The sequence below is a fragment of the Citrus clementina genome, unplaced genomic scaffold (assembly GCF_000493195.1).
Source record: "Citrus clementina cultivar Clemenules unplaced genomic scaffold, Citrus_clementina_v1.0 scaffold_4, whole genome shotgun sequence".
NCBI lineage: Eukaryota > Viridiplantae > Streptophyta > Magnoliopsida > Sapindales > Rutaceae > Citrus > Citrus x clementina.
This window is the reverse complement of record NW_006262274.1, coordinates 922054-947656: the sequence shown is the minus strand read 5'-3', so window position 1 is coordinate 947656 and position 25603 is coordinate 922054. Positions and strand designations below refer to the sequence as shown.

The 25603-nt window shown below is 30.2% G+C and overlaps 1 protein-coding gene and 1 pseudogene across 1 annotated transcript; both read right to left on the bottom strand.

The window, feature by feature from the left end:
* Window positions 1-4235: 4235 nt before the first annotated feature.
* Window positions 4236-6576, bottom strand: LOC112099278 (probable caffeine synthase 2). The gene is made up of 4 exons (XM_024186548.1): window positions 6489-6576; window positions 5998-6390; window positions 5354-5629; window positions 4236-4704 (listed from the first exon to the last, which is right to left on the bottom strand). Exons 1-4 carry the CDS (start codon window positions 6561-6563, stop codon window positions 4366-4368), a joined length of 1083 nt encoding a protein of 360 aa, XP_024042316.1. The 5' UTR covers window positions 6564-6576; the 3' UTR covers window positions 4236-4365.
* Window positions 6577-19717: 13141 nt separating this feature from the next.
* LOC112098895 lies at window positions 19718-25289 on the bottom strand (annotated as a pseudogene).
* Window positions 25290-25603: the final 314 nt, after the last annotated feature.

Sequence of the window (25603 nt, the reverse complement as noted above, 5' to 3'; positions counted from 1 at the left end):
TTGTACTTAGTTTTTGAATTTTGGAAAATATGAGAAATTTTTTTCTTAAAAAAATGACGCAATAACCCTTTTAAGTTATATTTATTTTTTAAAGGTAATTAAGTGTGGGTAAATATTTGAAAACCAGTTAATTAAGTTGATGTCTTAGCAGCTTAAGTTATACGTTTATTGTATTTAAAATCCAAAAAAGAAAATGATTTCATGACATATTAAACATAATAAATTTGTTGTGGACTTAAAAAGGGGATTGGTCCACAGGGTCTCTGGATAAGCTCAAGAAAAACATGCACAGCTATAAATAAACGCGTATTAGGTAATCTATTATGATTTTGAAACTGTGCAAGACCTAACTAACCCAATCTTATATTCAGTGCTTTCTGGAATCGCGATTCGTTATACAAGCAGCCAACAATAGCAACAAGTTACAGACCTTTTTCTTCGTTCTTTTGTTCTTTTTTTTTTTTTTCTAACTTTTCAAATTGGAATGAGGCGAGCTTGGATTAGCGAGAAATTTGCATTTATTTTTTATTTGATATTTGAATAAATCTAAATATTATTGAAGTTTAAATGGATCTGAATACATACGTTAGAATAATATATTTATTTTTTATTTTTTTGACATCCAGTGTAAGGGGTAGTTTGTTTGTTTTAATAAACTCAAAAAATCTTAAATATAATATTATTACACTTATGACCCCGAAGGTAGGGACGGCAAAAAATCCAACCTGATTTTTAGTGGTGTGGGGAAGCCTACCCTATTCTCCACTCTATTCCTCAATAAATTTAGGTAGTGTTTATTTTTTAGATTGAAGTGAAAATTTTAAGGAGTGAGAATTTTAGAATTGAGAGTGTGGAGTGGGAGTGAGAGTATGTTGTTTACTTGCACTGGAATGGAAGTATTAAATTGAGATAAAAATTTAATTTATGTGTTTACTTTATTTTAGATTGGGAGTAAATAGTTTCAAATTATAATTTTATTCTTATTTAAAGAATTATAATTTTTAATTATAAAGTTAATAAAAAATATATTTAATGAATAAACATTTATTTTATTATATTTATAAATTTATAATAATTATTAATATTCTTAATTATGTACATTACAATTTTCTATTAATTTTAATTTTAATTATATAAATTAAAAATTATTGATAAGGGCAATATAAATGAAACATTTTTACTATTAACATAGTACGAAATTAATATTTTCTTAGAATAAACTATTTGTTATTATTAATTATTAATATTAAATAAATATAATACTATTATTTTTAAATAAATATAATAATATTATATTTTCAAATAAAGATCGTATATAGTAATATTATTAATTTCCTATTAATATAATAATATTATTTTTAAGTAATGTAAACTTAGAATCAAACTAAGTTATTATTTAGTTAAATATAATAATATTATTTAAATAAATTTAATATTATTTAATTATTTATTAAATTTAATTATAGTAAATTTAATAAAAGGAGGGTAAAAAAGAAGGGTAAATATAAAATGAAACATTATTTTATTTAATATAATTAAATTAAATTAAAATATAATTAAATTAAATTTATTATTATATAAAATAATAATATAATATTATTTAGTACAAAATTATTATTTTTAGAATAAACTATTTATCATTATTGATTATTAATATTAAATAAATGTAGTACTATTGTTTTTAAATAAATATAATAATATTATATTTTCAAATGAAGGTAGGATATAGTAATATTTATTAATTCTCTATTAATATAATAATATTATTTTAAAGTAATTTTAACTTAAAATCAATGCAAATTATTATTTAGTTAAATACAATAATAATATTCAAATAAATATAATATTATTTATTTTATTTTATTAAATATTAAATTTAATAAGAAAAAGGGGTAAAAAAGGGAGAGGTGGGAGTGGCCATGGGAGTCCCACTCCCACTCTCCACTCTAAAAATGGGTGGAGTCTACGGAGTGGGATTCGCAATCCTCTTTTAAATTGTTGAAGTAAACACTGGAGTGGAAGGAATTCACACTACTCACTCCCACTCCAGAAAGTAAACACGGCGTTAGTGGAGTGAAGATGAGAAATTCTCATGAGGGAATAATTTCCCCATTCTCACCCAATTCCGTATTTACATATTTTATAATAGTTAAAAATTAGACACTTAAATAAAATTATTAGCATATTATAAAATATTTAAATTATTTGAAAAAATCTCCAAAAGATTGAAATAATATCTTGAAATGATAGTAAAACTAAAAAAATGTTTGAAGAGAGTAGCATTTCAAGAGACAAAAGAAAAAAATAATAATGTTTTAGGGTTGAATAAAAATTATAATGTAGGGTTTTCTTTTATAACACAATTATATTAGGTAAAAATAAAAAGAAAATTTAGTAACAACATTGTAATTGATAAAACAAAAATTATTGAACAAAAAACTAAAAAATATTCATATATAATTAGAATTGTGGTTGGGGGTGGAGTGGGGGTACAAAACTAAAGTCCACCCCATTAAGAATTTGAAAATTATTTTTTCTCCATTCTCACTTCATTCCCCAAAAGTTATTCAAAATTCACCTCATTTGTGATGAGACCCATGAAACTCTAAACACGTGGAGGATTTTACTATTTCTACTATTGACCCAGCCTTCAATTTTGACCCAAATTTAAGAGTCAAGGATTGGGTTAGGACTTAAATATTAGAGCCGATCAAATTTGGGTCAGGGTTCAAGCCCCACCCAACTCAATCCTAACTCTCATTATAAAAAAAAAAAAAAAACAACTTCGTGAAAGACACTACACAGCACAAGCACGCATCACACACCGTGACGCTCTCATCTCACACACGCTACACACGCACATTATAGATCACACACTCATAAGTCAAATTAACAAACCCTAACATTTTCACCTTTGACAGAAAGAGAAGCGCCACTGCCGCTGCCGGCTGTTCCAACACCACCTAAGCAACACCAACATTCTTCCACCTCACTGAGAACAGCGGCCGGTGGCACAAACTCACGTTGTCACGCGTCACCGCCAGCCAACCAGGGTTCGAGTCACTACCATGTCAACAGCCGCGCAAGAGAGAGGCTTGTGTCACCACTTCCTACCGCTCTAGCCACCCGCCACCACGGCACCACACCACTGCCAGCCAGTATCCCACAAAATTGATAACCACGCATGACGGACAGCTTGTGTCACCACTTTCAACATAATTGTAAATGCGTGGTTAATTATGTTGTAATTGTAAATATATTGGTAATTCTAAATGCGTGTCACCACTTTCTTAATTATGTTGTAATTTTAAATATCATATTTTACCATATAAGGTTATAAATATTAGTTATTATGTTGTAATTGTAAATTCAGTTTAATCATGTTTATTTATATAGTGATATGTTTCAGATGTTGAGTGGAGTAATTTTTATGCTTATGTTACTTAAACAAGTTCTTTTTTTTTTAAAGGACTTAAATAAGTTATAAATCTTGTAAATTTTAATATATTGGTTGAGGGTATGCCCTTTTTTAAAATTTAACATTTTTTAAATATCAAAATAAATAAATCTTTAAAAAATTATGATCGAGCTCAAACAAAGCCTGAGCCCGACATTGAAGCCTGATCTGAATTCGAAAAGATAGACTTTTTTAAATGTAGATCCCTCTATTTTAGTTATAGGGTCGGGCTCGAGCTAGTCCATTTCTATCTCTGCTTGAAAGTTTTATATATAATTGAAGTTTAAATAGATATACATTTAAAATGTTTTCTAGTACAAAGCTTTTTCTATCTTATAAATATTTATAAGGTAAGCATTTGATATATAATTTATGAAAAATAATTTTGAGAAGAATATTTTTTTATAATTTAACATAATATTTATACATAAAAAAGTTGTTATCTAATAATAAAAGAATTTGTTTAAAATTCAAATTGAATGTATGTTAAGTATTTAATACTAAGTAAAATTTGCAATCAAAGAAAATTCTAATACAACATCTAATAATTAGTAGGAAATAAATGCATCTAATGAGAGTATTTGTGGGAAAAAAATTAATTTTCCATTCAAATATTCTATCATTTAGATAGAAATTGGAATTTAGTTTTTATTCAGATAAAAATGTCATATAATAAGACTTCACAGATACAACAAACAAGATGAAATATCAAAACATAATAAATTAAACCAGATTAAGACTTGAGACATAAAAACAAACAACTCCTAATTATTGAAAGAAAGAAAAGCAACAATACAACTTGGGGGCTTGACAGAGAAACCGCAGCACTCCAAGATAAAAGAAAGAATTTTCTTATTGAAAATGACTGCGCTGACCGTATAATTTTTATTTTGTGATAATATTATTATTCAATGGTCAGTTGCCTTTCTCCTTAGCACGACAAGGAAGCTGAGGACCTTGTATTCTTCATTTGTAGCCATATCTTCAATTGATATCTGAGTGAACTTGTCATACAGCTTGTCAAGTATTTCCTCTCCAAATTGGTGTGAAATCATGGACTCTGTGACGGATCTCATGTTCTTGAAAAGCTTATCCGATAAATTTTTGTCTCCAAAATTAATTGGAAATGTTTCCAGCTGCTCAAGTTCAAACGATCCCTCTTTGCTCACTATACCCTTGAGCTCCTTCTGTGATGGGGCATATACTGGCACATTAAAGGAGTCTAACTTCTCTTCTTGAATCAGTCCCTACATGTTGCAAAAAAACAAAAGAACAAGTATTATTGACTCTGCGTTCATTTACCGATTCTTTAACGCTAGTTAACTATTTGACCTGATTCATCTGAAAACTCAAAACAGTTACGAATAATTTGTATTCCCAATAATTATGAAAAATTTACTGTAAACCCTCATGAATCAATTGGATATTTATTATTATTTCATTTTTACATAATGAATGGCATGAGGCGTACGTACATAATAAAATACCACTACATCAATAGACTTTATAAATAGAGTATTGCTCAATATGAAAATGCTCTGATTAAAAAGTTAAGGAGATTAATATTAATTGCATATAATTTTATTTCTATCGAAAATTTTCCGCGACTTGAGTTGGTTATAAATTTTAATATCTCATTTCGTTTCTAACATTAAAACATTGATTAACACTAGAGTATTCAAAATGGGTTGTACGCATAATTAAAACGAGGTATGTATCACGCACGTCATAATTTAGAAGATAACAATAATATAATAAACCGTATCTTTGTGACAACGTACGTAACAAGAGCGAAATGAATTAAGAGATAAAATATTTTAACTAAGGTCAAAATGAAAGTGTTAGTGTTCTATCAAGTTTGAGTGAACTTAGAAAAGATTGGAAGTTACTGCGTACCTCAGAGACCATGGCAGCAATGGCCTCAGATAAAGATTCCCATGGAATTGGATAGCAGTAGTCTCTTGTAAAGTCTGCAGATGGCCGTCCATTGAAAACCAAGACAAGACGGCCATTGGGCACCATCTCTTGTGAGCGTGACTTCAAAAACAAGCTGAAATCTTCTTCAAACTGTCTAAGGTATGCTTCTTTTACAGCAACAGGGCTTGTCTTAGATATGAATATCTTCCCCTTGTTAATTAGCGGTAACCCCGCTTCATCCGTCAATTTTGGTACCTTTCATTTCATTTTATTCCATGCCATAATTAGTTTTAGCTAATCAGGAACCAATATATAAATTCTGTTCAAGTAATTAGATTATCTGGGTATACCCATCAAGAAAGCTTTTGGTGTTAACAATCAGTTTGTGAATGTTTCAAACTGATCAAAATCACTCTTATATGGTAGATTTTGACAAGTAGCGACGGAATCGCTCTGCAAATTAATTTTCTCAATAACCAAATTTTCTTCTCTATAATCATCTTAATTCTTAGCATAAACATTCAAAACCGGGTTGTCAAAATTAAGTTGTTAAAGTGTTTAGTAAATATTTTAGAAGTAAAGTTGATTTGTCATAGCTTCCATTTTAAGATTGAGAAATGCACCTTAGAGAGCCAATGGACCCCATAGGAGGAATGAGCAAGCTGCAAGCTGTTGGTCGGGAAAAGCCGGCCATAGAAAGAACCAGGAGCCCCCATCATAAACAGTGACGCATCATTATATCTATCAGCAAAGCTGGAGAGTCCCTTAAACAGTGTGTTAAAATCGTTACCCGGCAAATCATTCAAGTACAATTGAAACTCCGGTATTGGAGCATTTAACTCCACACATTTCTTTAGTACATTTTCGATGACACTAGACATCACCGAAAACGTGCTTGCATTTGAAGCACAACCCAAATCAGCTACGTTGAATACTTTGTTCCAGATAACTTCTTCTCCGAAGAGAGATTGAACTGCACTCTCGAGTACTGGCTTTGATAATTCGATCACCCTTTGCTGCATTGCATTTATATATACATGGAGACTGATGGTTATTTAACTACGAATATTTAAGAAAGAAAGAAAGAAACAAACAAACAAACGAATGCACACACCGTAAACGGAGAGTTTTGAGCATAGCTATTTTCGCCATCTCCTTTGTTCATGAAGAGCACTTCCTTTACATCCATGTTGAGTCTTATAATTTGCCTCAATCGTTTGTGAGTTCACTTTATTGGCAATATCGATATTTATAGCCGATTTTACAACTTTGCTATATTATGTAGGAGAAAAGTCTATCGATTTTACAACTTGCTATACTATGTAGGAGAAAAGTCTATCGATTTTTCATGCTTTTTTTTCCTTTTAATATGTTACATGTTAAGCACAAATATGTTGAAGATTTTAATTTAGGGCATTAATTTGTTCAAAGCTGACTAGTCTTGTGCTAATGATACAGTCTCTTATAATATTTCGTTACTATTTATTTTTATTAATTATAGTGTAGTTGTTTTTAATTAGTCAAATAAAGGTAACGGTACCTTATTTTATGTAAAATATGTTATTTTCGATAATCATAGGGTAGAGTTATGGAGCATAATGTAAAAATATATACATTATATTTTTATTTTTTAGATCTGTAATTTGTAACCTAAGTTGTATATATAAAGGCATAAATGTTATTCATTAGAAGATTGTCTTGAGTATTATTAGCGTAATTATTCTGAGATGTACGATATTTAGGAGATGCTGACCACTAAAAGTGCCAACTATATTCTTTTGGAGGCCTAGATTTCCTCCCTAATCAATTCATGTAGTTGCCAAATAATACAAAAAACACTCATTATATGACACTAGGTTTTATATACAGCTTAGCTTAAAATTGTAAATTGAAAAAAAAAAAAGTGTTCTCACGTCATGTTCTATGAGGCCAATGACTCTATTATGATTGCAAAGTAAAATATATAGTAAATTGTCAAAATAAATAATAATAAGGCAATCCCTATCTTACGTGCATGTAAGATAGGGGGATTGTATGAGTTGAATATTTTTCATTGACCATCGCGTGTTGCACATGGCTACGGTGCACAAGCTGCAAGTAACTGCTTCGAACTTTCCCATTTCCATCACCTTGCATTGGGACCTCTTTCTCTCTCCTCTAGCACCCGTGCAAGTTCCCTGATTCCTTCTGTTACTTACAGAAGTCGTAACATAGACTTGTCCTCATGTGTTTTATACAAGGTCATTAATGAAACACATTAATTGTCAAATGAAACACATTAATAATTTGTTGACTATTCAAAGCAATAACTTTCGTATTCTTCCATTATTTAAGCCATAATTTATTAGTCTACTTTTAATTTTGCAATGAAAACAATTTTACTCATATATTTGATTGAAATTTTCATACAATTTGTTAACTTTTTCTATCCCAAAGTGATGCGAATAAAATCAGAGTCTCTGTTTCACAAAATTCAAATACAATTACAAGCATTTTGGTCACTTTCTAGTAATTCTTAACAAACCAACTTTGTTGATTTCGAAAGATCCGCGCGTACTTGGTCTAGCACACATCTTTGACCTCGTGTTTGGATGGGGCATATAATATGGAAAAGTAAACAAGTTCGACTTCTTTCAGTCAGCCCCTCTTTAATGAATAGAATCATTTGTTGATGATGGGCGTTTGCAGATATTTCAATTGATTTTGCTTTGAACGTTCAATGAAGTGAAAAACTGACCGTTCAAAATGAAAATTAATGTTGATGGGGCCAACCGTCCGTGTCAACGACCTTTTTGAATACTGGGACTGCCTAGGTTACATTTAATGTATCTTACGGTTTTTGTTTTACTATTCTTGGCAAATTTCATATAAGTCCTTTCATGTTTCTTTATTTTTAATTTCTATAATTGAGGAAGTATTTGTCTTCTCACATCCCTTCTACACCTATTTTTTATTCTTTCTAAAGTTTTATTGATTTCTTTAAATAACAATAAATGATTTTCTAATTCATATAAACCTATTAATTCAGAATAAACTTCTGGTCCTAAATTTATTAATCCTATTCTTTCTTATTCTAATAAATCTATTTTTTGGTCTATTAAATTTATATATGTATTTACTATGGTTTCCCATCCTAGACACATACGTTCCATACTATTTGCTAATCCTTATATTGTATTAACAGCTTGATTCATAATGTTTCTATTTTATACCAAAATATTAAAAACTTTATGAAATTATCAATAAATTTCATTTTCTTTTCTATTAAAATCTCACCTCCTGTTGTATCTATAAATCTTTCTCTAAGCTCCTCGGTTAATTCAAGTTCTATGTTTCTTATATTATTTTTATCAGTTTTTAATGCTTTTATTAAATTTTTTATTTCTTCTTTATTATATACTTTTAATGTATATAAACTATCAACTATTGCTTGTATAGGATCCATTTTATGATTCTGGCTCTAATACCATTTTTCCGTGTTAGGAATAATAATAATAATAATAATAATGATTTATCAAAATTACAAAATGTTCAAAAATTAACCAGAATAAACTTACAAAAATTTAAACAGAATAAACTAAATAATGAATTAAACAATAATTACACATAACTGGATTTATAAAATTCATGAAAATACTAAATCAAATTAATTACAAACAAATATGTATGATTAATAGATTTATACAGATTTGGTATTCATAGATTAATAGATTTATATAGATTTGGTATTCATAGAGAGTATATTTATTAAAGATAAAAACAAGTACGTGGCGTTGTTCTACCCCTAGGTACAACGATCTAAGTCGCCCTTTGGATCGGTAGCCCGCAACCCGAAGAGGTTTCCAGCCTATATATTTTTCAAATCTCAAATTCTTCTTCTGAATTATAAGTATATGCAGGCCCTGCCTCGTAATTTCTATGCTCTATGTATGCTTTAACTATATCAATTTCTTCTTCTATTGTTAACATAATTATATTCTGTTTAAGAGTTTCTATTTCAATATTTTTTATCATTTTTCGCTTTATTTCTTGAGGTAAATCAAGAGAATATACAGCTAACAAATCTTCTGTTCTTACAAGTTCTTGTTTACTAAACATATATGAGCTCTGTTTAAATGATCCTAAATTAAAATCGATTATCATCATATAATCATTGTATGTTATTTTAGTAGAGGGATTTATCATATATTCTTTTGATTTTCCTAAGTAGAATCTGTGATTTATGTTTTAAATAAAATTTATAAAGTCTGTTTTAATTAATAAGAAAACTTTTGCTCTTCCTCCATAAATCATCCCATCAGCAACCTCCAACAACTTCCACCAAGAGATAAAAGTTGAGTATTATTACCTAAATTAACAGCTCTTATTTCCCTTCCGATCTCCTTCAAGTGACCTGCAGCCTGGTTGCCCTATTCCCTTAACGGCCTCCTGCCTCAGCGGGATCTGTGGACTCAGTTGGCTTTACTGTGTAGATCCTGATCGCTAAGTTAAAGAAGTATTTGATAGTTTAGGTTTCTCTTCTTTTTCTCTTATGGACTTTGTTTTTGATTGATGAAGTTCTGATTCTGGATTTTGAGCAAGAGAGTGTTTAGTTATTCATTGTTTATTGATTTCAGAAAATTATCAAGATTCGGAAAGCTCTGAGGTCTCTCCCCCATTTCCTCCATTTTATTTCAATTCCAAAAAATCTTTCTATTACATTATTGCCCTTCTATTATTGGCCTTTACATTATTGGCCTCTTACATCATTACATGATTACATCTCTACATGCCACGTGCCTTTCTTTTATCACGAGCATCTTCTTTTTGTTGGCCACGATCTTTCTATTTTTATCTTCTCTGTCTGCCACGAGCATCTTTTTATTTTTCTTTGTCTGCCACGAGCATCTTTTATTTTTCTTTGTCTGCCACGAGCATCTGTTTATTTGTCAGTTTGTTTTATTTTCATAAGCTGACAAGCCTGTTGTATGGTTTCGCTGCTGCTGGGAAATCTCATCGTGCTTATCTTGTTGATGAGTTCCAAAAGGATGTTTGAAGGTGTATGGCTGTCTTCTGAGGTTACAAGAATATAGTTTTGGAATCGGATAATTGTTCTATAATTTCTTTTGTAGAGATCTTTTGCAATACTCCATATTGTTTTTATTCCCTGAGCCCTTCGGGTCCTAATCCATGGTTTGGTTATTTATGGGACAGTTGTATACTCAGTCCCTACTTCTAATTGAAAGTTTTTTGTGAGATGTCCCACTGAGATCATATAAAAAGCTTGGTATTCGATATTTTGGTGGTATTCTGGGCTAATGGTATAGAATTGTAAGTATATTGACCTTTTTTAGGCGAATTTAGAGACTTCTTTGACTAATAGCTCATCTAAACTAGCTATTTCTCTTATATATGTATCTGGGTATACTAAGTCTAGATATCCGTATTTGGCTATTTTCCCAACAAGGAATGGATCTACCCCTTTTACGGCTATCATTCTGGGATATATATTTTTTCCTGGGGATTTGAAAATGGTATTATTGTGGGAACAAATAGAATATACCCACATGGAAAATTGTTTATATTCGTCTTCTTTTGAATTTAGTGGGGTAGGTTTTTTTGCTTCTTTTGATGGAGTATTGTCTATTTTGACAAACTTTTTTGAAGAAGTTACTTTTGGTGATTCAATTTCTATGGATATGGTTCGGCTGAAAGATGAGTCAGAGATTGGTTCTTGTTGTGGGAATGGTCCACTACTGCTTCCTATATTTATTAGGCTAGTATTTATTGAAAGCCCTTTTGTTAGGTCGTTTATGTATGACTCTAACAAATGTATTCCCTTCTCATGGCCCTATGTGGCCTCTTTCATGTAATTTATTGCATCGATCATGTCAGATGCCTCGGCTTTAAGCCTTTGTATTTCTGTATTTATCACTGACAAGATTTTATGTACTTTTGTATTCATTCTCCGAATTCTATATTCCTACTTAAAAAATCTGCAAGGAAATTGTTAGTTCCTTTTATATGTACGATTTTGAAATTATAATAAGACAAATAAACTTGCCATCTATGTAATCGTCTATACTGGGGTTCATTTGGTAAAATTCTACTAACAAGTGAACTTACTTGGGAATTATCTGTTTTTACTATAAATTGTTTCTGGAGTAAAAATAATGAGAATTTTTTAATTCATTTGTATATTGTAAGGAATTCTTTTTCATGTACAGGATAATTAACTTGTGCTTGATTAAACATTCCACTAGTATATCTGCAAATCTCATTTATATCAGTCTTAAGGATTGCTCCCCAATATAAATCAGATGCATCAGTTTGAATTATTAATTTATCATTTTCTTCTGGCAATTTTAATGCTGGGAGATTTTTACATTCTTCCTTTAGGCTCCTTACTGCTTCTGTATGTTCTTCGTTCCATCCCCGAGTATTATTTTTTCTAAGTAATTTTTGAAGTATTTTTCTCTTTTTTGCTAGATCTTTTATAAATCATTCTGCATAGTTTAGACATCCTAAAAACTTTTGTATCTGTTGTTTATTTTCCAATTTATTTAAGAATTCTATAATCTTTTTTCCAATATGACTTTGGAGTCTTATTCCTTTTTTATCAAGAATCATTCCTAAAAATTCTATTTTCTTATGTTCTATAACTGTTTTTCTTTCTGATAATACTATTCATTCTCTAATGCATACATTAACAAATTCTTTTAAATGGTTTCTATGGTCTTCTATTGTTTCCGACGCAATTAATATGTCATCAACATAGACTATGATATATTTATATTCTTTAAATATTTTATCCATTCGACTTTGAAAGATTTGATGGACATTCTTTAGTCCAAAGGGCATTACTAGCCATTCGTAATGTCCTTGTGGGGTGCTAAAAGTTGTATAAGGAATACTATTTTTTTTCCATTTTTATCTGCCAAAATCCTGATTTACAATCAAATTTTGAATAGTAAGTTTTATTTTTCACAAGATTTATTAATACTTCTTTATTCGGAAGAAAATATCCATCAAATTTTGTGTATTTATTTAGTTCTTTATAATTTATTACCATTCTTGCTTTTCCTCTTACCTGTTCTGACCTTTTTCTAACCATAAAAGTTGGACTATTATGTGGGCTATTGCTATTTCTAATTAATTTTAAATCTAATAGCTCTTTTATTTGGATTTTAAATTCTTCTCTATCTTCTTTTGTGTACATCATGGGTTTTAATCTTATTATCCTATTTTCAATTAATTCTATTTTTGCTCTAGGATGGTTTGGTTTCCATAATGCCAATGGGTTTTCTTTATAAACTTTTTCTAGTTGCGACTTTATTATTTCTAGTTGTATATTATAACTCTGTCATTGTTGAATTAAATAATGTTTTTCATAAATCTACTTATCACCACGCTGGGCTGGTTGGACTCTGTATGGTTAAAATTTGCGAGGAATACAAAGAATATGATTACAATGGGTTTTTAAAGTGATCATATATGTAGTTTGTTGATAATATTGGAATTGTTGTATAAAATCATTCCTTAAGAGGATATCACATTCCATATTATTGTATTGAAATATTTGATTAATACGTACTATTTTACTTCCCAGTAAGATTTCAAAATTTATCAAGGATTGATTAACTTGTTGTTTATCTCCTGTTATTCCAATGATTTTTAACTTTCTATTTGATTTCCATTGGTTTGATAAAAAGGATTTCATAATAGTTATTTCACTTCCAGTGTCAATTAAGGCACATGTATCTATATCCTTTTCTGTTATATTTATTTGTATATAAACGGACATAGGATACTTTATATAAGCTTGTTTTAACATGTTTCACAAACTATTTTTTGACCTCCTATTTGTAAGGTTATTTTATGCTTTTCAATTTTATAATATTCTAAATCATTTAAGAAAATATTTCCTAGTACTAGATGTTTTTCTGGATCTGTGGTCATAAATGAATCTATATAACAAGATACTACTATTCTAAGTCCTTCTATGATTATAGGGACTTTAACTTCGTGTTTACAAATATGTTTATTGCCATTGAAATCAGTATATTCATACGGAATTTCTTTTTCTTTTACTAAAAGTCCTTTATTTTTAGTGTGATTCATATAATTATGACTTGTACCGGTATCTATTAGTATAGGTATTTTTGTTGTATAATCTATCCCATTAAAGTATTGTCCTAGTATTTTTATTACATTATTTGTTGTCATAAATCTAACTATTTGTTTATCAGTACTTAATCTTCTAGATGAACTTCCTCTAATTAATGTTCTTCCTGCAAAGCTTATGGGGATAATGGAGTTTTCATTATTATAATCTAAAACTTGTTTTCTATCATCTATATTTAGTTTATAATTAATAGGAATTTTATAATCTTGGATTACATGTTCTATAAACGTTGCTATGTCTTCACATTCTTTATTTATTTCTATATAAGGTTTATTCCCATATACTTCTCCATAATTGGAGTTACAAAAACTGTATAATACTGAATAATGTATTGTCATTAATCTATTTCCTTCTTTCATTAAATTCTTTTTTAATAGTTTAAATGTAAATTTAATGTTTCATCTATATTTTTATCTTTTATGTGTACACAATATCTAGGGTGACATGTAAATAATAATTTAGTGTAACATAAATTTCCTTCTATTGTTCTTAAATGTCCTATACTAGGGTTAGTAAACCTCTGGTCATGTATTGACAAGACTATAGGACTATCTATTCCTTCCTTAAAAAGAGATTTTATTAATATCTGAATTTCTGCTAAATATACATACTGAATCTTTTCTTTTGTTGATTCGTTTTTTATTTTCTTTAATGCTAAATTTATAAATCTTTTATTTATTAAACTGAATCTAATATTTTCTTCAGCTTGTGTTATTGTTACAGCCTTTTCTTGTTCATAGTATTCATGCAACACTATTCGTTTTCTTTTGAACATATCTCTAAGCTGATGTATTATTCCATATTCTGGTTTTTCCATATTTATTTTCAAAAGTTTATTATATTTTTCTTTGTTAAAAGTGGCAACAAGACTATATCCACTTTTATTTTCTTCTTTTTCTATTTCTTCAATTTCTTCTATTTTTTCATTTTCCATAAGTTCTTCCTTATTCTGACTCATCTTCTAATTCTATTGCCATATAAACTTCTTTTCCTTCATAATCTGATAAATCACTTATTTCTTCTAAATCATTCTTTATATTTTCAAAATTTTCTTTTAGAAGTTTAACTTTCGTTTTTGTACAATTTATGCTAATATGTCCCATTTCTCCACAATTCCAACATTTACATTTGGATTTGTCTAGTATTTTTCTCTGGTTTTTATACTTTCTTTTATAATACTTTCTTTCTGGTTTTCTGTATTTTTTTTAAAGTTATTGTATTTTTTATATCTTTTTTCTTTCTTATATAACTTTCTTTTTCTTTTATAAGGTGCATAACAACCCCATTGGGTTGGCATTTCTGTTTTTTCACAACATATTTTTCCTATATTCTTACTTTTTTTCATTAGACTTCTTGGAATACATATTTCACTTAGTCTTGTATTTAAAAATCGTATTCTAGATCCTAATGTATCTGGGACTCTATTATTGGTAGTATTACTGTATTTTTCATATTCATTACTAAAATATCCATTCCAGGGGTATGGTAATTTAGAATAATATAAATTTTTATAAATATTTTGGTCTTCATGACTCATGAATTGAGTATAATAATATTTACTAAATTCACAAGTATGTTCTTTTACAAAACACATGTTACAAATTGTTAAGTTTATTAATTTCATTCTAGAGTCTAATTTATCATTTTTTGCTTCATTTTCTAAATTTTGTAACCAGTCTTCTCCTAAGAATTCACTAGCAATATATTCAATTATTCTTTCAATTCCTAATCCTCTATTTCTTCTTAATGCTATTTTTGTTGAATCTTTTATTAATTTTTGTGTATCTTCACTTAATCCTTTTCCACCAATTGAATACATTTCCTGTGAAACTTGCTATTAAAATATCAGCAAATATATTTATTTTTTCTTCTTCAGTTTCTACATTCCAATCATCTCTAGATCCATTAAATATAAAAAATAATTTCATTTGCATTCCCCACTCTACTAAGGCATTTCGAGGATCTATTTTGCAATCTAAATCTAAAAATGTACCTGCATTACTTATTGGTATTAGGTGGTCATTATTAGGTTGGTATTCTTTTTTCCAAGGTGTATTCTTGATGGGTGGATAATATTCGAAAAATTGTCTGTTTTTCTTTTTATTTGTTTCATACCTATGACTTGGTTCTCCAACATTAGGTTTCATTTCTAGACCTCCAGCAGTATTCATTTTTATGCAATATTCTTTTTCAAAATCTTCTAGATCACTAAGATTTATATCACTAAATTTTTCAGTTAATTCTTCTAAGGTATCTTCCATTAATCTGAATCACTTGGATTAGCTTCTTTTATTTCCAATTTTTCTTTACCTTTTTCTTTATTTTTTAATTCTGCTGTTTCTTCTAATATTCTCGGGTATTGAGTTTTTATAAACCAATCATCATAGCTTCCTGTTTGAGGTTTTTGTATGGGTTTCTTCAAACTTAATCCAATTACTCCTGATTTTAATATTTCAAATTTTTCTACTTTTTTATTTTTCTTTTGACTTATCTGTATTACAGATAGTTCTATCTTTATTTTTCCTATTTCTTGTTTTATATCTTTTATTTCTTCTTTAAGATTCAAAAGTATTTCTTTTAATTCAATTAAAGTAGTTTCCATAGAGTTTAGGGGTACTAATAGATATTTTCTCTTTTGAATGTATGTTACGTTACACGTAACTTAGTGTTAGCCTAACAGAAAAAGTAGTTGGCTGTCTAATTCAAGAACTCCTGGAGTAGTTAGATCCCTTGATACACACGCATAGATGACGTTATCCAACTTATAAACATTTGCTTGAGCAAATGACTTGTTAGGGATTATTCGTTGATTGAGATGAATAAACCAAAAGAATTGATTTTGACAACCATGTGAAATGTGATCTCACAAAGCCTAGGAAAGTTAAGATCATGAAAGAGAAGTACAAAATTATGAGCATATCTATGTAGAATATATAGAATATATGCTCATGGAAAATTTTCCACCTTTTTTATAATATCAAAATCGTCCCTTATAATTTTAAGATTTTTCACATTATTACTCATGATTTCATTTATTTATTTTGCTTAAAGTGTCCTTCGTTAACATCATAGTTCTGATGTTATATACTGATATTAAAATTTTAAAAATATACTATATGTTTTGAATTTGCATTATTCCAAAAATAAGCAAGTGACCTTTAGGATTGCCATTGTAATCTTGGAGACCAAGGCAGATATGGCTTCAGCTAAAGGTTCCCATGGATAACAGCTGTTGAGTGTTAGAAAATGCATATTTATAAAGGAGAAAATCGTCATTTTACATTTCAAGTCTTACTAACAACCCTTACTTTTATGTATTTAACCTTCTTGTGATTTAATTACATGTGTTTTATTTTAATTAAGTATTTTATGTATTTTAGGGGCATTATAGTCATTTCACAATAAAGGAGAAATCAGACGACAAAACGGACATCACTTTTGAACTCAGGACGGTCAAAAACCTTAGGAGGAGCATAAAAGGAAAAAGGGCACTATTCACATGTACGGTACTATTCACGTGTACGGTACTGTATACGTTACTGTTCACGACACTATTCACATAGACGGATGATGACGTGGCATTGACCGATGATGTGGCATTGACTGATGAGGTGTCACGATCCTGTTGGACTAAAATTCTTATGTACTGTTGATGGTGACGTGGCAGCATATCAGTGGACGAAAAATCTCGCGTACGGTGCATGCATCACACAGGATTATTTTCAACCAAACCGCGTTACTGTTCAAAGTCGGGTCAAACCGTGTTACTGTTCATCCGCGTGGTCAAACTGTGGACTGTTGACTGATGACGTGGCGCAATCCTGAGCGTCCAAACTGTTTTTAATCCGATGGCCATGATTTACTCCATGTATCTATAAAAAGGGGGCCTCTCCCCCCTAATTTGATATCTCTGAATCCATTTTTGGGATCCATTTTCTGTAATTCCCTCTCCATCTTGTATTTTCTTCGTATTTTAATAAATTCCCATTTTGCCCCTAGTTCAACTATGAGTGGCTAATTTTCTTTCAAGCTTGGGTTGAAGGTGAAGTCTCAACATGTGTCATGGGCTTAATTTGGTAAATTTATTTTCTCTTCCCCTCTAATTTTTGTGGATGTTTTGACTTCTCGTCGACAAATAATAATAGTCTTGTCTAGATACCGCCTTGGTTACACCGGCTCTCTAGTATAAGGTTATTATTATTTGGCACGATAAGCCCTTAGCACCATATTAATTAGAGCGTGGTTCATGAGGTGTGGATTCCCCCCTCATGATTTAATTGGCATTAATACGGATTATTTAGCCCATGATGCATGTTGATACGGATCCAGATACCCAAGGACGTCATTTCAATCTAATTCTCGTCAATTTATTCTCGCCATTTCAATACCAATTTTAGAATTTATCCTCGCCATTTTAATTTAAGTTTTAGCATATTCCAAACATTTCCACCATAAATCCAATCACCCATTTACAAAATTAATTCTACACAATTAAAATCCACCTCCTCGTGGGATCGACACTCGTCACCATAGATCTATACTACAATAGATTCGTGCGCTTGCGAGTACATTAAAATTTGAACAACAACAGCTTTCTTTTGTAATGAAATCTTAAGATGGCTTTTCATCTAACACCAAGACAACACGACCGTTTTGTACTACTATCTCTTGTGAGTGTGACTTCAAAAAGAAGGCGAAGTCTTCTTCACACTGAGCAAGATATGGCACTAGGGCTTGTCTTAGATATATAAATTGGAAATTAGAACTAGAAAAATAATTTTTCTATTCTATAAAATCACCAGAAGCCAAGAACTTTTTTTGATTATGTGTACATGCAATGGGTTAGAGAAATACCTTAATCTCTTGTACAAGATTCGGAGAAGATGATTGTAATCTTTCCACCACTATTATTAGGATCTACAAAATATGGCTGCAATCTTCTTTACTCTCATCATTTGTCTCCTTTATCTATATGCAAAGGTATTTCTCTTTTTTTTTTTTGTAGGAGATGGAAACCCTAGAAATATAATTTTCTTATTGAAGAAAATCTATATGCAAAGATATTTCTCTTTTCTAATTTCCTCTCCTTTAAATGGGCACTTATTAGAGTCAGAGTTTGACTATGGAATTGAGCTGACAGAGGGACTGTAGACCTATGAGCTTATAACTCCAACTTAATAGTTAAGGCTCAGTCATCTCTTAACGTACCAAAACTACTATTTTAACCCAAGGCTATTACACTAAAAGCCTAAAGTTGCACCCTGGTAACCCATGAAATTATCTCAATTAACTAAAATTCCTTTTAATAATTAAGGCACAGTCATCTCATGACACACCAAAACTATTATGTTAACCCTAGACTATTCCACTAAAAACTCAAAGTTACACTCTGGTAACCATGTAATTATCCCAATTAATTAAAACTCGTTTTAAATAATTTTAGGCTTGATCTTAGATCAATTATAACCACTAACCCTCTAATGATAAATGTTGTGTTTCTATAATTACATATTTATCCTCAAGTCATTATTTGTTCTGATGATCACTTTCAATATATATATTTGTAAATAAATTACAAATAAATATTATTATTCAATAAATAATTTACTGAATAAACTGTGGCAACAAATTTAAATGATCAAGTACGACAGATAACTTAAGTAACCATCATTGTATAGATTCCATCTTGTAAGTATATGTTCCCACGATTCATGAAATTACATCTCCAAGCTATCAAGGTTTTGACCATTTATATGGATCTCGCTCCAGGATAAGTCAAAAGACGTAATACACAAATGTGAATTCATTATTCGCCCAAGATTAAAGTCGATCAAACTTATTAAAGCTTATGTGAATATGATCAATGGCATTTATTAAACTAGATCATATATCACTAGAGTCTAGTTCAATATGCATATCACATACACATTAATTTTTCTACTCTAAGTTAAAACCACTCATAGTAGAAGTAGAAAAGTTATAACCCTACCTAAAGAAGTGCCCATTTCATTAATGGCTGTGAACAATCTTTTATTTATAAAGAACCTAAGATTTATATAATTTTATGATAGACGTCATATGCCAAATACATAAATCACATACTTTATAAATAATGACTAATAATGTATGCTCAAATAAATGTGAATAAATAAACGTTATGAAATTAAAAAAATTATTTATCACATACTTTTAGGGCACAAAATAAAAATAAGTCTAACAGTATAAATCTTCCCTTTGTTCAGTGTCAATCTTGCCTCATGTGTTACTGTCAATCTTGGTATATCTAAGACATGTAGCATCATTAAGTAGTAAAGCTAATAGTTAATAGCCCCCTTCACTTGAAAGTAGATCATCGAGAATGAGGTTAATGGTTTGAGTCTTTGAGAGATGAGCTTATGATTGGCAATTGTAAGTGTGTCTAGGCATAGAGAGACCAACATAAATATATGAAAGTGACAAATGGATAAAAAAGATAAAAAAAATGAGTAATTTTAAGGGGTAGTGATATTTGACTCCGTCAAATTATCTCTCTAATCCCTAATAATCACTTTTATTTTAATATGCATTTTATCCTTTAAAAAATAATTACTAAAAAGGATAAATAATTTTTAAGTTTTTGCACAATTTCTAGTGCCTTTGATTTAAAATAAATCAATGTTTGAGATTTTATAAATCAAATGAAACGGTTTATGTTATAAATTCTAATTTTTTTTTTAATTTATTTACTCCCCCTTTCTCTTTCTCTCACCATCTCCCATCTCTTTCTTGTGCGTATCTGTATATCATCTCTTATATATAACTGCACTTTCATCTAATCTTTCTACGTCTTTCTTTAATCTATTATGCCCCAACTGTAATAGCAAAAAAATAACTAATTAACCAAGTGCATGGATGGTAGGGCGAAATAAAAGGATGAATTTTCATTAATATTTGAGGGAAACTTTCTTCTCTATTTTAGTTTGTAAGCAATCAAAGCAAAGGGGTATGATGTACTTATCAACTAACTAACTTAATGAACAAACTCTTCAGTAACAATTTATTCTCTCTAGCGGTTGGTTTCTATTTTGCTATTGAAAATAACAGTGCTTGAAAATTTAATATGCTATTTATTTTTCCTACATTTATTCTTTTAGATGACGGCAAGCTGCAAGCATTTTAAAGTCTACGGTAAATTGTTGAAACAAAAAACCCTGAAAAAGAAAGAAGAGAAAAAAATATCATAATTAGTGAGCAGAATTTTGAATTTTTTTATGCAGTGGAGCCATGAAAATTATTAAAATTATAATAAGGTTAAAATAAGGATTAGACGAGGCATATTCAGAGAGATCAATATTTTTACAATTTTTAATAGGAGTTAATTGAGAAGTGAAAATTAGTAAAATATTTTGAAAGATCAAATATCATTACTCATTTAAGGGCATCTGTGTGTGTGTAAAAGAGACTGAAACGGGTGCCTGAATGAAACAATTGGGTCAAAAAACAAAGCCCAAAAATATAACGAATTAAAAATTTGAAATAGAAAGTGTAGATGGAGTTTGCACTTGGTGAAATTGAACGATATAAGAAATTTGAGTCTAATACTGTGTCAATGATTCAGCTAACTAGATCTACAAGCTTGAGCAATCAAGTATGTACACAGCATTAATCAATGTTATCACTGTCTTAACAAGGACGACATTTGAAAAAAAGAGGGGCATATATATAAAGTCATAAAGGCACCTTAGAGCCAATGAGCACCGTAAGAGGAATAAACAAGATGCAAGCTGTTGGTTGGGAGAAGCCGGCTATGGAAAGAACCAGCAGCCCCCATAATAAGCAATGACACATCCTTATATCTTTCAGCAAAAAGAGAGAGTACCGTGAATAGTGTGTTGAAATCATTTATCCGGCAAATCATTCAAGTAAAAGTGAAGGGTGGGATTCACAATAAAGTACTTGGTTTGTATGTAGCAAACTAGGCCATGGTTCCACCGCTAAGTGCTGCTCATTTGTAACCCTATAAATAGAAGGCATGCTATTTGTAATTCATAACATTCATAGAGCAGAATTGAATACAGAAACCATCGCCGCATCTAACGGAAGCTGTCCAAGATTGTCTATTATCTTTGGCTATTCTCTTTGCGTTCCTTTAAATTCTATCATTTATATTATTTGCTTGCATAGTTTGAATACTTCACACTATTTCAAGTTAGAATTCTACGTTGAAGGGGAATTCATGATATATAAATTGCTAATTTAAGATTCTTTATTTCCATGTTTTCTACAGGTAGCAGGGTCGCACTTGTACATGCATCAAAGGAGTTGGACGAGTTGTACACAACCACGGCCGCCGGGAAGTTAGCTATTCTTTTTGTAGTATGTTGTAAGTCTTATTCTGTTACTCTTGATAAGGACTGAACCAAAATTTTATATTAATTCAATGCCCTTGTTCAATGCAAATGAAATGAAAAATATATATCCTTAATGTTCTTAATTACAAATAACTTATGCTTGCAGATGTGCCCATGTATGCTATTGCTTCATCTGCTGGATTTGAGGGTTCAACTGTTGTGGAAGAACTTCTGAAGCATGACAATCCTGACTAGGGATTTGATCGCACTAGAGGTTTGTCTCCAAACAAAGAAAATGAAAAATAAAAAATGATAACTTGTTCATTTTTAGTACTGCGAATAAGATAGCAATACTTTCATCTTTGTTTTTACCAAGTGAATATGTAGATATGATCAAAGATGCAATTGTTGATCCACTAAATTTACTTGGAATGAGCGAATTAATAGGTGTGTAAGGGTAACCAGTTCTAAAAGTTTTTTATTCTCCTGTAGTGCCTTTGATCTTTATTATCGATTGTATGCAGGAGAGGGTGGTTGACAGGTCTTTTGGAATTGCTTTAAGAGGGATTAAGAAGGGATTTGAAAAAGCTAAAAGTTAATTTTGTTATTTTATAAGTTTATTCTGGAAATCACTGGTTTTAGTGTTTAGTAAATTCTTTTAGAAGTAATTTTTGGCAAAATCATCTTATCTTACTGCAGATTTTGATGAGTAGAGAGGAGTAATTTTTCAAAATATGATTTTGATCATCAATTTTATATTTAATAGAATGCTATATATATCCTCATATATATTATAAAAATTTAAAATCATTATATTTAAAGAGATTAATATTATTGCCAATTATACTGGGCTAAGAAAATAAAAATAAAAATAAAATTAATAATATAAAAATGATGATTTTAGTTATCAGTATACTATCTTAGTTATCAATAATTATATGTACACAATAAAAAAATACTTTATATACATGCTAATAAATGTATAAATAAATTTTATTCAACATTATATCTAATTCAGTTATGTGCATGTTTACAATTGTTTAATAATAAAATTTGCCAGACACATACGACTAGTTTTAAAACTCACAATACTTTAAAAATAAATTTTATTAAAATTTTTGGAGATCCTCTTTATTATTTATACAAAACAACTAATAGTAATTATTCTAAATATTACAACATTACACTCGTAGAAGACTCCATAAATTTAGGTGTTCAGATTCTGGGCTTATTGAAATTCACCTAATGATTAATTTGTGCTTGCTTTAGGCCATTTAGGGTCGGTGAATTTAGTATTTGAGACGATTTTTTAACACCCCTAAAAAATACATATAACACCCCTTTTGAATTATATTCCCCAAAATACCCCATTTAATTTATAAAATATTAATCTATAAATTAAAATCAACCACCTTATCAATAAAATTCATCTCAAAAAAAGTAGTAAACATTCAAAATTGTGCTGTGAAACTTTAGTTGCTAACGTTGAAAGTAAACATTTTGTTTGGGGTATAGAAATATGGCTATTGGATATTGATGTTGTGAAGATAATATGAAACATCGAGGAGAGATCTAACTGGTCGCATGTGAAAGCACGATCAGAAAGTTGCGAGGAGACCAGAATAAGGCCATTCGATTGATTAATTCTCAGATCGTTGAACTCCACCTGGAAATTCGGCCATAACGTCCAAGCACGTCCGGGTGTTACAACTGCAACTCAATAACTACGCAGAAATGGGTACATTAACTTCTAATTCAAAGCAGCGCATTCAATCTAGTAACAGCCGCACATTAAAGAACACATGATAATCACGGGTGTCTATAATAACCCGGAAAGATAATCACGGGTGCCTATAAAAAATATTAAGATCACGAGAGGAGTGATAATAGTTCCATATAAGAAAATATGATCATTGACTTGACCGTCGAGGGTTTTCATTAGAAAAAGATCACTGACAATTTTTTGTTGTTGCAGGTAACAATGAAGTAAGGTGACAATTCCAATTCCATCAGAGTAGCAGTTAGCAGTTTCCCATCAAAACAAATTCAAGTGTTGGCGAGGCAACCTCGTCGCTATCAAAAGCTCGACCAGATTTTGGCATCAACACATTTAAAACTTCATTTTAGAAGTTAAGTTGATAGCTAAGTTGTTGACTGCTTTTTGTCAACCCTATTTGTGTTGATGATCAAGAAGTATAAATTAACTAAGCGCAAGAGTAACAGATTAACATATACTTTAAAATTGGTAAACGCATCTTAGAGAGCCAATGGGCACCGTAAGAAGAATGAACAAGATGCAAGCTATTGGTTGGGAAAAGCCAGCCATGGAAAGAACCGGGAGCCCCCACTGTAAACAATGACAAATCCTTATATCTTTCAGCAAAACTAGATAGTCCCTGGAACAGCATGTTAAAATCATTGCCCAGCAAATCATTCAAGTAAAAGGGAAACTCCTGTATTTAATAATTTAACTCCTCGCATTTCTTTTCTACATTTTCAATGACACTTGATACCACCGAAAACGTGCTTGGATTTGAAGAACAACCGAAATAAGTTACGTTCAATATTTCGTTCGAGATACCTTCTTCTCCGAGGAGATCGAGATTGAACTGCACTCTCCAGTACTGGCTTTGATAACTCGGCCACCCTTTGCTGCATTGCATTTATATATACATGGAGACTGATGGTTATTTATCTATATATTTATGATTGGAAAAAAGAAAAAAAATTAAAAGTAAAAAAAAAAAAAACGAACGAACGAACGAACGAATGAGCACATTATAAATGAAGAGCTTTGAGCATTGCTATTTTCGTTATCTCACCTCTTCCCATCCATTAGAATCTTCTAATTTGCCTTGTTCATTTGTAGGTTCACTTGATCCAATTATATTTTATAGTGTAGTTATTGTTTAATTTTTATTCTTTTTTTTTTTTGGGAGAAGATAGCTGTTGTTTAATTAGTCAAAAACCGGTGACACATCTCATTTTATTGACTATAAATAGGAACCAATTTTCTTATTCTTAGATCCTTCCATTATTCAAGCCACATTTTATTAGCCTGCTTTAATTTTCCAACGAAGATAATTACATTTTTTTCACAGCTCATCGTCAATGATGTTGCTTATGACTTTTAATTGCCGATGATTACGAGTGATAGGATAAGATGCTAGTGAGCTTAATATTGTTTATTTCTATTCGTTTGCAAATTCCTGGATTATATATAATTTGAGTTAGACCTTTCATAAAATTTGTTTTCATCCGAAAGCGGTCGAAATCATAGACTTTGTGTCACAAAATTCAAATATAAGTACAAGCATTTTGGTCACTTCCTAGCAATTCTTAACAAACCAACTACGAATAACAGGCAGTAATTTCTTTCTCCATCTCTTTTGCTCATTAAAATTACTTCCTTCACGTCCATGTTTTCTAGTGTTTGCGTGTTCACTTAATCATGCAATTTCCGAATTAATTTGTAGATAATTTCAATTATTTCGCCATGTGATTGCCTGATAGGTAGAGCTGGCAAAATTTGACACGACTCGATTACCCGACACGAACACGATATCAATAAATGGGTATGGGTCGTCGAATTTAACACGATTATTAAATGGGTCGGGTCCAGGTCAACACAATTTTTTTCCGTGTCGAGTTAGGGTTAAAATTCTTGACCCATTTACCCGATCAATGACCCGATTATATTTTCTATTTTAAAATAATTTACAGATTCTTGTCATC

Coding starts and splice junctions, on each gene's coding strand:
- LOC112099278 (XM_024186548.1), bottom strand. CDS start 6,563: ATGGATGTAAAGGAAGTGCTCTTCATGAACAAAGGAGATGGCGAAAAT. Junction 5,630..5,997: donor GGGTCCATTGGCTCTCTAAG/GTGCATTTCTCA, acceptor ATGAAATGAAAG/GTACCAAAATTGACGGATGA. Junction 4,705..5,353: donor TTGCTGCCATGGTCTCTGAG/GTACGCAGTAAC, acceptor TGCAACATGTAG/GGACTGATTCAAGAAGAGAA.